Genomic DNA, 15,610 nt, shown 5'->3' with positions numbered 1-15,610 from the left:
CAGCAGAATTTTTTCCTTTGTTCCAATCCTTCAATGCATCATGGTTCAGTTTATAAACAAAGGCACTCTTCCAATAGCCTTGACAGCAGGAATAGGGAATATGTGCCATACTAGATTTTTTTACAGACTCCTCTGTCATCAGTCTGAGCCAGTTTGCCCTGTGTTCCAACAACATTTGGAAAGGCATAGATTGCCCAGTATTGCTGCATGGGATCCAAGCTTGTTTCAGTCTTTTCTTTCAATTGTGGAAGTGCAGGAGGCATCTGATGGTGACTTGCAAATCAGGGATGGGCTTGTAAGGTGCAGACAGACTGAATTACATGTTGCCGTTCCTGAAACATAATTTGATGTTTGAAATGTGTTTTAAATGTGTCTTTAAGATTCTTTTGACTTAACACTAATGCTCAGATCTGAATCTTGAGAAGAATAACTCAATACAGCATCATGGAGTATCTCAAGTGGAAGATATGGGAAACATCATTTTAACGTTAATTTCAGAACCGTACAGTAAGCCAGTGTTTTGTATTTTCAGAAGCCTGTTCTTGCCAAGTCTGTGCCTTTGTTCTGACTCTTTGGTTGACTTTTTTGGACTCTTACTTTATTTTTTGTATGTGCTTGAGTGCTGTAAGTTCTTTCTCTCTCCAGTCTGTCAAGGCAGTCACAGTTTTCACTAGAAAGTGAGGTACACAATTACAAATAAAAGTGATGGGCCCAGACCCAGATTTGCTAGGGCATCCTCGTTATGTAGAACCTTCCCATTAAAAACCAAGTACTGCCAACATTGCTTTATACCAAGTGAAAACTTATTTCTCTGCTAAACAGTTTGACCACCTGATTAGTTTTACACACATCTTGGTTTTAAATAATTGTAAACTACTGGTACTTTAACGTGTTTCACTCTCTCTCCATTTTACTTGCTAAAATTTTTAATCATTTAAAAATAATTTTAAATAATTGATGCCTTTAAAAAAGAATGAGATATACATAGTTTTAATAAACTAATATTTTCTACTTGAAGCAAAAGCCAAGACTGCCTGCTCAGACTCTATGTTCAGGTGATTTATATTTCAACATGTATGAACAGGAACACACCTGAGTGCAGCAGGCTAGTTTAAGGAGTGCCAAACAAGCCATATGGCTGTGTCTAGAGTCTTTTCAGCAGAAGAGAATCTAAAGGAGGATTAGGAGAGTGATCAGTCATCTTCTGCTCATATTCAGCATTTGCTAACTGTAGTAGTTGCCTCATGTTCCCTGATGTTAGGACTGGCCCAAAACTTTGCAAGTGCATAGGACAGTGGCTTGTCAGATCTTTGGTCCATCTAGCCCAGTTGTTCTCAACCTGTGGGTCCCCAGATGTTTTGGCCTTTCAACTCCCAGAAATCTTAACAGCTGGTAAACTGGCTGGGATTTCTGGGAGTTGTGGACCAAAACACCTAGGGACCCACAGATTGAGAACCACTGATCTAGCTGAGTGTTATTTGTACTGAATGGATCCAGCAGCTCTAACTTAAGTTTTGCAGAGTTACAGTCTTTCCCAAGCCAAAACCTGAACCTAGGACATCAGAAAATGCCAACAACATGCCACGCATGTGCTCTGATGTTGATAGTTAAGACTTTGGTTTGCTAAAAATGCATTTGCTTCAAACGTAGATATACAAGCTGCTATTATAGGGCAAATGTACAGCACATGAATGATTCTGACAGTGAGAAACTGTCTTGAAAGTGTTGGTAGAGAAGAATAGGGTCCCCATCACATCACTGTGTTTTTCATACTTGTCCTTTAATTTTTCTCTCTCTGTTGAGAACAAAGATCTAAAATGGAGTCTGATAGATTCACATACACAAAAAGGATGGGCTGTTTGGAGACAACCTTAGTTATCCCCAGCTTGCATGCTTTTGTTATTAGGTAATGCTCATAGTTCAAAACAGGAAATGTAGAAACCAAGCAAAGCCATATCCCCTCCCCTTATTGCTAGAAAAGATCATGTGATGATGCTAACTGATAGCGATAAGATGAATATAAAACCATTGTCCTAGTATCAGCTATAATCTTTATCTACACAAGCAGTTGAGACCCACCTGCACATGCTGTTTTTTTTCCTTTTATTGCTTTTCTATATGCCTAAATAAACTTTTTCTCTTGATCCAAGCAACACCTGTGTCATTTTTACCTGTTCTTGAATTCGGGACCTGTTTTCCCTTCCTAATTGGTCACACTGTGACACACGTTTTAGCTTCTTCTCAAGGCATGTTGCTAAAAGTGGAACTAATCAGATGCTGTGTTTTGTAGATCACAGGTTTTCAGATCCAGAAAGGGTGAACTACAAATTTGAAAGTGGAACCTGGTAAGTTGCATTGAAATATTTTATAATAAACCAATAGTTTATTTTAACACTGTATCCAGTCTTCTGGAGACACTCATTGAGACTTGTTCAAACAGGTTGAGCATCTCTTATCAGGAATTATGAAATCCAGAACACACCAAAATTGTCCACATGATGACCAAGATAGTGAAAGCTTTGCATTCTGATGGTTCAGTGTACACACACTTCATTTAATGCATAACGTTCTTAATAATACTATGTATGAAATTACTTTCTTGCTGTATATCCAAGGTGTGTATGAAACATAAATAAATTTATGTTTAGATTTGGGTTCTATCATCAAGTATATGTGTGTGTATTATATATCCATGCATATACCAGTATTCGAAAATCCAAAGAAATTGATTCCACTTCTGGTCCAAAACATTTTGTATAAAGGATGCGCCACCTGTACCTGGGCCTGACTATTAAGTTTCCTTAGGATTAAAGTTACCTTTGACCTTCCAGAAATTTTGAATTACAACTCTCATAATTGTCCCTTACTATTGGCTGCAGCTGATAGGATTTGAAGGTGAATACAGGTGTAGGGCCAAGGACTCCCACATCTTTGTAACAGTCTAGGATATTCTAGCCCATGCACTGTGTTCTATGGAGCACAGTTCCCAGAACTGACATTACAGGAGCTTCAGAGAAATCTAGTTATAAGGGATAAGTGATGAGTGTCAATTAAAGGAACAGAGTAACTTACCCATTAAAATGGGTAACAGTGTCTTGGGGCTGTTGGCACATAGTTGAATTATACCTCAGAGCTTGAAATCATTATTATAAAATGGGGTCAGCAACTTTAGCAGAGCCAGGAGTCATTTTTCTGTCTTGGGATAGTCCAGGGACCAAAAAGACAAATATGGAGAAGCCAGGCCCATTCTACACTGCCATATAAAATGCAGATTATCTGCTTTGAACTGGATTATATGGCAGTGTAGACTCATATAATCCAGTTCAAATAAGATAATGTGAATGATCTGCTTTGATAATCTGGATTATATAGCACTGTGGAAGGAGCCCCAGAAGTCTTTGAAAAGAATTTTTTTTTTGAAATGTCAAACACTGCTGAGGAGGCAAATTGCTGCTCATGCAGCTTTCCAAAGAGATAAGTCACCTTTTATAGCTAAATAATCCCAAAGGAGGCTGCAGACTACAAACACAACCTGAGTGGCTGCACTTGGCCCCAAGGGCAACTTTCCCCATCCTGTTGTTAAAACCACCAATATGCACTTACGTCAATTACTTTAAAAATAAAGAATGATTACCAAGCAGGGCAAGTCCCATCTCAAGTAATTTCTCTGCAATAAAGAGTAAACCTTGCTTGCTGTGAGCATACATAAGATTTGCCTCCTTTTCACTAAAATATTTACAAAGAACGATGTTGGACATCATCATCTCTTTTTAAAAGAAGTAACAGCATGTAACCTTCTATGACTTGGCTATTGTTTACCTCTTACCCCTTTATCATCCCAAAGTATACTACCTCACAACCTCTGCCTGCCACAGATGTGGGCAAAAAGTTAGGAGAGAAAGCTTCTGGAACATGGCCATACAGCCCAAAAAAATCACAGCAACCCTATGCTTACATAGTCCTCAAGGACCCTGTAGGGCTCACTATCAGTTACTTGCTTTTGTTTTCCTTTATTTTTCCACTGGCATTTGAAATACTTAAAGCCCTACTCTTTAATTATTTGCAAAGTGTTTGAAAGAACTCTTGTCTATTTGAGTTAGTTGGAAAATCATGTTTGTTCTACTTAGCATTAAGAATTAAAGGTTTCTTGAAAATATTAATATCTCTTTGCTTACAGCAGCAAAATGGAACTCATAGATGATAACACCATAATCCGGGCAAGAGGCTTGCCATGGCAGTCATCGGACCAAGACGTTGCGAGGTTCTTCAAAGGCTTGAATATTGCCAAGTTAGTTCTGTCTATTGGACATGTTTTTTAACCTTCACCCATGTTCTCAACTGACTTCCCTTGGTTTTTAGCCAAAGATGTGCTCTCTCCAAACTTTTGGAAGGGGCAACCCTTCTGATGTCAAGCTTCAGCATGGAAGGTGGGAAGACTTAAGTTCCCAGTTCTATTCTTCATTGGTCATCTGAAGGTTGCATCTACACTGCAGAATGAATTTGATTTGACACTACTTTAACTGCCATAGCTCAATGCTTGAAAAACCACCTTGTTTAGTGAGGCACTAGTACAGTTTGGTAGAGAAGGCTAATGTCCTTGCAAAACTTCCAGGATTCCATAGCATTGAGTCAGGACAGTTCAAGGGGTGTCAAACTGCATTAATTCTACAGTGAGACAAATAATCAGAGTCAGAAATGCTGAAAGTTAGACAATAGGGGTGAAGCTGATACATTTTATTGAAAGACAAATCCATAATATTTCCAGGCAGTAACTCTGTGGCATACAGATATCTGAGACTAAGATTGAAAGGAAAACAACAATGAAAACAGTAGCACAAAATTTCATTGAGCATTTCCTAGTCTAATGAGAACTGGGAAAATACAGAATAAGGAATAAACTCTTCCTTTGTAAAAGACAGAAGATATATGTGAAAGACAGTAAACCTTGCTGAAAAAATATGTGAAAGAACAGAAGTAATCTACATTCTTCTACTCTCCAAAGTTGCACATCTTTTATTGACTCATTTCTAAGCAATTTACTGAATTTAAAAAAACCATTAGCTTTTTCAGATATTCCAGTCACCCTGTAAATCTTTGCAAACTCAGGCAAGAGCAGATAATTTCACAATTTTTCTCCTTGCTGTGAAAAAGTCATCAAAAACTACAGTTTTCAAAGGCTACTGGTATTAATATTATGCAGTAAAATGCACACTCCATTCATTTGATTTGTGGACAGTTTATAAACATAATCAGAGTGGGGAAAATCTGTTTTCTACAAGTAAGTTACTGTTTTCAGTTTGTTTTCTACAAATAAGTTACTTTCTACTCAGAAATGCTTCATTTTAAGACAACAGTTCATTAGAGGAAACAGCAGCAGCAGAAAACAGTATTTTTTATTTTTATTTTTTTATTTATTAAACTTGTATACCGCTACTCCCAGTTTGGCTCGGAGCGGTTTACAGAAACAGATTAAAATAATACACTTGGCTTTAAAATAACAATAAAAACAACAATAAAAGCAACAATAAATACAGGCATAAAAACAGATTTTCTATGCAAAAAGGAATGTTTTTGTTGCCAAACTGCTCAGCTTTTCACTCAGCTAGGACTTTCCTGATCTTGGATTTCTAACACCTTTGAAAACCCAAATTTTCCACATTTTTTGAATATTTTCAAATATTCTTTTCATCCTTGTCTTCTAGTAGAAACAACTTTAAAGAGGCAGTGTTGATGGCTCAGGAGTAAATAGCTTCCATCCTCTAATTTGGAAAATGGCAATAGGTGAAATCTGTTTCTTTGCTTCCTACTAATTTTGTGTGTCTGTTATTCAGTTTACATAAATCACATTGCTTCGGTGGATTTAATAGAATCGGTGTGAACAGAAGTAAAATGCTTTGTTGTTGAAGTTCTCATGAGAGAATCAGCTATTCCTGTTTCTAAAAGGAGGGTGTGAATGCATTGAGCAGCAGCCAAGGGTGTTTCCTTTTATTCATTTAAAGGGAGATTCAGTTAAGCGCAGATTTTGTGGGAAAGGAGGTAGGCTTTTGTAACTTACCTCTACTTCTGCTTGTTTTAGGGGAGGGGCTGCACTTTGTCTCAATGCCCAAGGCAGGAGGAATGGAGAGGCGCTTGTCAGGTTCGTAAGCGAAGAGCACCGCGACCTAGCTTTGCAGAGACACAAACATCATATGGGGAACCGGTACATTGAGGTAGGTTGCTCAAGCTCTGACATTTTTGTTTGGATGGAAAGTTTTGTCTGAGGGTAATAGTTCCCACCCTCTTCTTTTCCAGGTATACAAAGCAACAGGAGAAGACTTCTTGAAAATTGCTGGAGGTAATCTTTCTTCCACTGTCGTCCCCACTCAGAGTTATAAATAGTTAACATTTAATGGCACAACAACACGCACACACCCCACACACAGATAACTTCTCAATAGAAGAGGTGACATGTTTAGCTTTTACAATATTGTTGCAATTTTTTTAAAAAGTCTTAAAACCTCCAAGGGTGGGTGGGATGCAGCAAAGAGGTGAGCATGTGTGTGGTTTTGCGATTCCTTTGACGTCTTGCAGAAGTTTCAAATTATTAGCAGAGTAAACCTACAGTTCAAAAGAGCATGAACTAGCCTTCAAGGACATTAGTGGTTAAAGTTTAAAGTAATCTTTATTAAGAGAACTCCATTTACTGATAGGAAACAATCCCAAGCCTGGCCATTGCCCACTCCTGTTCTAGCCCATATCCAATGTTGCAAAATTATGTGTGTGAGGATTACATTGTTCCAGATTGCTGGTTGTGCTCCCTAGCTAGGAGTACATCTACACTGTAGAATTAATGCAGCTTGACACCACTTTAACTACCATGGCTCCATGCTATGGAATCCTGGAAGCTGTAGTTTTACAAGTTTTATATCCTACTCTGCCAAAGAGTGCTGGTGCTTTAGCAAACTGCAACTCTCAGAATTCCATAGCATTGAGCCATGACAGTTAAAGTAATGCCAGACTGTCTTAATTCTACAATATAGATGCATTCTAGGGTTAAGTGTTCCAAACTTAATATTTCCAGGCCAGAACATAAAAACTGGGAATGACGTCAACAAACATTGTGGACTATGGAGTCATCATATTTGCTCCCATCTTGTCATGGAAACACACCTCCAAATAGACCATTTCCTGATTAGAAATAAAATGCCATTGGCAATTGCTATGCTTTAGATCAGGGGTCCCCAAACTAAGGCCCAGGGGCCGGATGCGGCCCATCGAAGCTATTTATCCGGCCCCCACAGCACAAGGGCAGAAGGGGGTTGGACTAAATGACCCAAGGGGTATCTTCTTCTTTTACAACCATTATTATTATTATTATTATTATTATTATATAGTATGACACAACAAACAAGATAGATATGCTGGATTTTGTATCACAAAATCACATTATTATTATTATTATTATTATTATTATTATTATTATTATATAGTATGACACAACAAACAAGATAGATATGCTGGATTTTGTATCACAAAATCACATTATTATTATTATTATTATTATTATTATTATTATTATTATTAACATTGAGGCTGGGTGGCCATCTGTCAGGGGTGCTTTGCTAGTGCTTTTGGTGCACAAAGGCAGAAGGGGATTGGACTTAATGGCCCAAAGGGTCTCGTCCAACCCTCATTATTATTATTATTAAAATAATAATAATAATAATAATAATAATAATAATAATAAACATTGAGGCTGGGTGGCCATCTGTCAGGGGTGCTTTGCTTGTACTTTCGGTGCACAAAGGCAGAAGGGGATTGGACTCAATGGCCCAAAGGGTCTCTTCCAACACTCTATTATTATTATTATTATTATTATTATTATTATTATTATTATTGTTGTTGTTGTTAATTATTATCATTATTATTATTATTATTATTATTATTATTATTATTATTATTATTATTATTATTATTGCTCGGTGGCCAACTATAGTCCGGCCCTCCAACGGTCTGAAGGATCGTGAACTGGCCCCGTTTAAAAAGTTTGGGACCCCTGCTTTAGACAAATGTATAGGTTTCCCCTTGACATTAAATCTAGTCGAGTTCATCTCTATTTCTAAGCCGAAATCCCAGCATTGTCCATAGACACCTCGTAGGTCATGTGGCCAGCATGACTGCATGGAGCGCTGTTACCTTCTCGCCTATTGATCTACTAACATTTGCATATTTTCAAACTGCTAGGGTGGCAGAAGCTCGGGCTAACAATGGGAGCTCACCCCATTATGCAGATTTGAACTGCCAACCTTTCTGGTCAACAAGTTTTGCAGCGTTGTGCTTTAACTCACTGCACTACAGCAGCTATGCTTTATTTTTTACCAAAAGCCAGTGTGGTGTAATGGTTTGAGCATTGGAGTAAGACTTTGGAGATCAGTGTTTGAATCCCTGCTCAGCATGGAAACACACTGGATGACCTTGGGCAAATTATACTCAGCCTCAGAGGAAGGCAGATTCTGAACATATTCTGCCAAGAAAACCCCATGATAGGTTCGTCTTAGGGTTGTCATTAGTCAGGAATGACTTTGAAGGCATGCAGCAACAACAAATTGCCACAAACTACATAGCCATCTAGAAAAGTCTCCATTGGACCTGGGAGTTAGCTGGTGGCCTTTTCTCTTGCCCAGCTCTGACTCCAAAAAACTAGAGAAATTGAACCCTTGCCTGTTTTTGGCAAGCTTTGGACTCTGAGTGGTGCCCTGAGTTTTTTGGCCAGTCTTGGTCTTGAGGTTATGGCAGTCCTAATCCTCATACAATTTTGCTGGGAGATGTGTCTCTATTCTATAGGATAGAAGAAGAAATTCACTGGAGTAGATCTCTCCCAGGATCCTCTGTTTACAAAGCATTGCCTAGATCAAAGGCTTTTATTACCTGACAGAGACCCATCTCTGATCCAAGTCACGATGCTGAACATACAGGACCAGCTTAGTTATTCTGCCATATGAGGCAGAAAATCCCATTAGAATTTATCTCTGAGGCAATAATAAAGGGAATAACTAACAATTTGCTGTCTTTTAATGACATACCAGTTCTGTCTGAGCTGGCCACCACACTCTCCTTTAGGGCCATTCTCATAGTTGGGATGAGAGGCTTCGAGACTGCACCATAGCTTAGAGTTAGGAAGACACATCCATTTAATTTTCTCTCACATTCATTTTTAAGCCCATTTTTTTCCATTATGAATACATGACCCACTAGTTTTGGCGCCAAAAGAAAAACCTATTCACAGTGGCCAAATTAAGCTAGTATGGCTATTTTTCAGCATGCAGAGGTCCAAGTTGTAACTGCGTGCTTTTTCTGTCAGAAGATAAGGCATTTCTGAGAAAAAGAGGTCACAAATGTTAAGCCATATATGCTTGCTTATATGTTTGTACCACAAAACCTGTTGCTAAGAGAAGTGGTCCTACGTGATGTCACTGGATTTGCTGTTGCTAGGTGAAGTGGCCTCCTCATGGCAACACTCTGGCAACAGTGGAAAAGCACTCTTTGTGGCGTGGACTTTCCTTCCTCCATTTCCCTCATACACCTCCTCCCTTTTTTTTTCTTTCCGTCTTTCTTTTCTCTCTCTTTTATTCTTCCTTTGCTTTCCCTCATACACAAAGGATCACTTCACCTAGCAGCAACCAACCCAGTGACATCATAGAGGGCCACTTAACCTAGCAGCAGCCTTTGTGGTACAAATAGACAAATATAGGCAAACTGGCTTAATGTATATAAATAGATGAAGAAAATTGTGATGTTGAAAATTCTGATAAAAATTAATTAAAATAAAACTTTCACCTATCTATACTCTCAGAATTCTAAAAAGAAATCAGATTCTGTCCCTCTTCAGTACACACATACACACACTGTTGAGATTTCTTTTCCACAAAATCCTCTCTGAACATTGGATCTTTTTTTTTTTAATCTGCTTACCTTGGGAGGATGGTAATTAAGATACATTACAAAATGGGGCTGGAAGCTCTGGAATGTACCTTTGGTGCTGATGGGACTATCTAACTACATTTTTGATTTGAGAACTCGGCATCTTGAGGTCCTAGCTGCGTATAGTCTCTGAACATTACATCAAACCTACGCATCGCCTCGGGTGAAGGCGGACCTCAAATGCAACTGAAGGAATTGCATTGCCAGACTTGTTGGGGTGTGTCCCTTGTGGTATTATTTCTGGCTCTTACACAGAAGTGAAGAAGCTCCAGATCTCTGTTGATTGGAAAGGTATAAAAGGCCACACAAAGAGAGGGGGTTGGTATCTTGAGAGTGCTTTTCAGAAAAGTTGTTATCATCAGGGTGGGGAAATCTGTCAGTTTCTGTTTATTTGGTTTTTTTTAATCTCCAGGTTTTTCTACCCAAGTATTAGACAAGTATGATTAAAAAACCTTCAAAAACTATCTAAAACTTAAATCCAAATACAGCAGGTAACAGCTGTTCCCTTTTTATTGGTGCTAAAGATCAGAAGCCTCAGAATGAAAGGCAGGCAGTGAAACCCAGTCTCTTGGATACCCAAATCTCAAGAACTGGATGGACAAAGCTGTCAGTTTCAGTCCCTCCTATGACCAGTTTTTTTTAAAAAAATTCTCAAATTCTTTGCTAAACATGAAGAAATCAGCAAATTTCAGTAAATTCTTATAAAAATGAAAATATATTTTCACTTGCCCCTTTTTCTCATGTAAATGCTTTACCTTGTTCATAGAAGTTGGAGTGTTAGGTCATTTCTTGGTCCAGCTTTCATTTTTTTTCATGTCAGGAGTGACTTGAGAAACTGCAAGTCGCTTCTGGTGTGAGAGAATTGGCTGTCTGCAAGGACGTTGCCCAGGGGATGCCCTGATGTTTTGATGTTTTACCATTCTTGTGGGAGGCTTCTCTCATGTTGCATGGGGAGCTGGAGCTGATAGAGGGAGCTCATCTGTGCTCTCCCCAGGTTGGATTTGAACCGGCAACCTTCAAGTCATCAGTCCTGCCAGCACAAGAGTTTAACCCACTGCGCCATTAGGGTCTCTTCAGCTTTCACTGAATTGTTAACAATGCTCCTTCTTAACAAAGGCTCGTTTTGACACAGTGGTTCATGGCTTAATTGCCTCCTGATTAGATTGCTGTAATGTATTCTATTGCAGAGCTTTTTAAACTTTTCAACTCACTACCCCTTTTGATAAATGTGTATGTGATCCTGGGTATATAGGTATAAAAATCAAACATTTATTGATAACACATTAGCATTTGCAAGACTTGCTATTCAGGCTGAATTTCCTTTTTGCGAAGTGCAGCTGAAGCATCTTCTGCAGAGTCCACTGTAAAACCTTCACAGCAGACTTGTGTAAATATCTAAAACAGCCATCAGGTGATATTCAGAAAACTTTTATTGTGACCACATTTTTCAAAACCCAACATTTGGGGTCAGGACTGACAGTTTAAGAAATAGTGCTCTATATGGAGTTTCCCTTTAATTGTGTTCAGAAGCGACAGCTTGATGAGAGATACAGTGGTTGATTACTGTTTGGTGTGAGACCACGTCTCATTAGTCGTCTTTCAACACAATGGGCTGATGATTTCTTTGGATGTTTAACTCTGTATGCTGGTTTTGGCTTGCAAAGCAAAAAGCAACAAGGAGTAACAATACCCAATAGGAGGATTATAAATAATAGTCTCAATATGTTATAGAACTTAGTTTCTTCTCTATATCCCCAGAAAAACCCTATATTACTCAAGCCACAATATTTGGAGGACTCTTTGCTCCAGTATAAACCTGCTCAGAATCTGAGATCCATCACTCTAAGAGGTCAAACTGGAGAGGTGAAGACAAGGTTTTTTCAATAGCAGCTCCTTGATTGTGGAACTTCCTTCCAAGGGGATATCTGGCATATCTGGCATCACCTTTTTTTTTGAGCTTCTGGCCTGGAAGCCAAGACTACACTGCTTAGCATGGCCTTGGATCCCTAAAATCAGTTCTAGCTTTCTTCTGTTTTGTGTGTTGTTTTAAATCTAGTTTTTAAAATTTTGCTTGAATTTTTGAAAAAGAATGTTTTTATCTATTGTTTATCACACAGCATATGAAAAGCATATCTTAACTTCTCTTTTTCTGGTTTCTCTTCAAAAGGAACATCCAATGAAGTTGCTCAGTTCTTGTCTAAGGAGAACCAAGTGATTGTTCGCATGCGGGGTCTACCATTTAACGTAACAACTGAGGAAGTGTTAACATTTTTTGGTCAACACTGTCCGGTGACAGGTGGAAAAGAAGGAATCCTTTTTGTGACCTATCCTGACCATAGGCCAACTGGAGATGCATTTGTGTTGTTTGCGTGTGAGGAATATGCGCAGAATGCATTAAAGAAACACAAAGACTTGTTGGGTAAAAGGTACATAGAGCTCTTCAGGAGTACAGCAGCTGAGGTTCAGCAGGTGAGTGCCTTTGCTTAATAATGTCATGATACGTGATGCTAGTTCAGGATGCATAAAAGGAAATATGGTTCTACACACTGTATAGTTAAAGTATGAAATATGCCAGCACAAGATGGACATTAGCTTAGATGGCTATGAAGAGAAGTAATATAAAATCAAACTACTACACTACACTGGCTGTCACTGAGTGTTATTATCTTGTCCAGTGAATCATGTTGTCTTGTGATACATACAAAGTCTGGTGGCCTCTGTTTAGTAATTTTGGTTTCTAATTTTAAACCTCAAGCTTAATTCTTAACAAAGAGGAACAGAGCACTGGGGAGCTATGAGGTTTAGCAAAACGCTAAAGCAAAGGCCTGACTTGTGCCCAGCACTTCCTTGACTGATGTTAGTCTTATACTCAGTATGTCTAAATATTTTAGTTAAATCAGCTTAGAAAACCTGCGTCGACTTATCATAGGTGAATATGAATACTGTATCTCAATATTTATCCAGAAAGGAACCATTCCCTTATTTGAATACAGTGGCGAAAGACAAGAGTGCAGTTCATCCTAGGAAAGCCAAAAGAAAGCACAACCCACCGTGTTTTCTTTGCCATGGTGTCACTTTCTAGCCTTTTTGAATGCCTTGGAAGAGAAATGGTGGCAGCAGTGGCCAGGGGTGGCTGGCCCTCTGAGGCAGTGCTAGTTCTTTCCGTTCTCAGCAGAATAACACTCGGCTACCAATGAGTAAAAATTGCTTATGGAAGCACCTTTAGGCTGAATACTAGAAGGAACATAGTACCAAGAAAAGCTGTTTGGGACTAGAACAACCACCATTGAAAGGTGCCAGGCTGTCCCTTTCTTGAGGTATTTAAATAGAGGCTGCATAGGTCATCTGACAAGGATGCCATAATAGCAGCTCCTACAGGCTGAATGGAAAAATTGAATATTTTAGGTCTGCCTCTGGCTTCACCTCTGATGGTCAAAAACATTTAGGAATGTCTGCTGCTTAGTGATTAAGGAGGACACTGCATGCTCCAAACAGACTTTAATTAACAGAAATAATCAATTTTAAAATCAAAATAACCCTGTGATGTACATTCCCAGGCAGCCCTTAATATGCACACCATGTTTCAGGTGTCTCAGTTTCACCATCTTGATGGTATGGTAGGCAGGCAGATGCTCACCCATATAATTTATTTTATGGTTATAAATTGCCTAGTATTTGTTTTTACATTGATTTGTGGCTATAAGATGCCCAGATTTCTTTAAATATATATCTTAATGTATTATTTCCCTTTCCTACTCCTTTCCTACTCTTTTCACCTACTTTCTATGTGTTATGAAAGTTCTCAAGGAAAGCAAACTTTTAGACATCTACAGTAGGGTTTTTTGGGGGGGGGGGGGGGTTAGAAGAATTGAATACTGGTCCTTAGTAAGAAAAGTCATTCAAAATCTCTGTTTAAGGTACATAATCATTTCATTATTTTCATCTGTGAAATTATCTCTAAATTATGCTGTCAAAGCGCATTATTTGTTGGCAGGGCATAAAAATTGAAAAAATTAGAAGTAACTGTACTTTCTAAATCTAGCTTCTAACCAGATAACTCAAGAAGTATTTTCTTTGTTTGATGCAGGGATTTTCCCCCCGCCTTCCGTCCAGGATATGAACTGGATTATTCAAATGCTGATACCCCTGTCTCTGTTTTAATTATCTTCCACAATCTTTTCTGATAAATAATTCCATACTGGTTTCCAAATTCTGGTAGGCTAATAAAGTGAATTTACCCAGCTTTGTACCTAAAGGGATAAGTTTTCTAAGCCAAAAGTCAGAAAAGGTTACTATTTAACTTTTTGAACTACACCTCCAGAATCTCCAGCCATGATAGGCAGCAGCCACATTGGCTGGAAGAGTCTCATAATCTAAAAAAGTAATTTATCTATGTTGTGTGCCTAAGGGATGTATTCTCTAAACCAGATATTGGAAATGTCTCCTTTTTCTGAACTGCAACTTCAACAATCCTGACTCATAAAATCTTGGAGCTGTAGAACAACAAAGTAACTTGTTGAGGGTGTATCATAAGTTTTGTTTCCCCCATCTCGATGTCAGGTTTGAAGAAAGTAAATGGTAGATCTGACTCCCAGCATTTGCTGGTGGAGAGCATGTACCCAGGGCCGTAGCCAGAAAAATGGGGGAGGGGGGTTTGAAAATTTCAGGGGGGGGGGGTTAACCCCTAGCACACACCCCTCCCCGCTACAAACCTGTCAATATCTGCTTGAGATAGTGCCTGGAGGGGCTCTTAATGTTTTGTGTCTCATAGACTTAGCATGGGGATTTGGTTAACCAGTTAAAATTCATGAGTAAACCAGGTTTTTTTTATAACCTGAAAAATTTCAGGGGGGGGGGGTTGAACCCCTAAAACCACCCCCTCGCTACAGGCCTGCATGTACCTGCATGTGGAAGTATCAACATTAAGAAACTAATTAGGACACGAGAAGGTCCTTTCAGAAAGAAGTCCTTTCCTGCAAACTTTCAGTTTTTTTCTGCAAGTAGAGCAAACGAGACCCCCTCATATTTGTGCCCAGCACTAGCTGTTCTCTTTCCTTCCTTTCTTGCCCTAAGCAACAGCAACCCTCGCAACATCATTGCCCCAGTCTTTTCTTTGCTTGAACTATTCATTTGGATGACTTGGTTGGTTTCAGTTCCAGTAGTAAATGGGAACCTTGCTACCTTAATTGATTTGCCTGATAGCAGCTGTTAGTCCAGGCAGAGCCTTCACAATACAATTTTTATTGAATGACATTTTATTGAATGAATGGAAGGTTAGACAATCAACCCTTATGTTCCATTAATTTAATGGGTGTGCTGTAATTGTACCTAACAATTAGACTTAGGCCAACATGGAATGATTGTGAAAGCTCTGAGGTATACTTCAACATTTATTAAATCCGCTCTACTGTTGTTGTTTTCACAGGTACTAAACAGATACTCCTCTACTCCTCTCATTCCTCTCCCAACTCCACCTATCCTTCCTGTACTACCTCAGCAGTTTGTGCCTCCTACCAACGTCAGGGACTGCATACGACTTCGAGGTCTTCCTTATGCTGCCACTATAGAGGACATTTTGGGATTCCTGGGGGAGTTTTCTGCTGATATCAGAACTCATGGGGTTCACATGGTGTTAAATCACCAGGTAAGC

The 15,610-nt window shown here is 38.9% G+C and overlaps 1 protein-coding gene across 3 annotated transcripts in view; it reads left to right on the top strand.

The window, feature by feature from the left end:
• The window catches only part of esrp1 (epithelial splicing regulatory protein 1), a 44,744-nt gene that overhangs the window by 17,869 nt on the left and 11,265 nt on the right, over positions 1–15,610 (top strand). For all 3 annotated transcript variants that reach the window (XM_062980169.1, XM_062980168.1, XM_062980167.1), the window contains exons 5-11: positions 409–507; positions 2,291–2,345; positions 4,178–4,288; positions 6,077–6,209; positions 6,292–6,334; positions 12,128–12,429; positions 15,386–15,604. In XM_062980169.1, the coding sequence (XP_062836239.1) occupies positions 409–507; positions 2,291–2,345; positions 4,178–4,288; positions 6,077–6,209; positions 6,292–6,334; positions 12,128–12,429; positions 15,386–15,604 (962 nt within the window). The remainder of the gene's footprint in view (positions 1–408; positions 508–2,290; positions 2,346–4,177; positions 4,289–6,076; positions 6,210–6,291; positions 6,335–12,127; positions 12,430–15,385; positions 15,605–15,610) is intronic.

This window comes from Anolis carolinensis, chromosome 4 (assembly GCF_035594765.1).
Source record: "Anolis carolinensis isolate JA03-04 chromosome 4, rAnoCar3.1.pri, whole genome shotgun sequence".
Lineage (NCBI taxonomy): Eukaryota > Metazoa > Chordata > Lepidosauria > Squamata > Dactyloidae > Anolis > Anolis carolinensis.
This window is presented reverse-complemented; position numbering and strand designations above follow the sequence as displayed.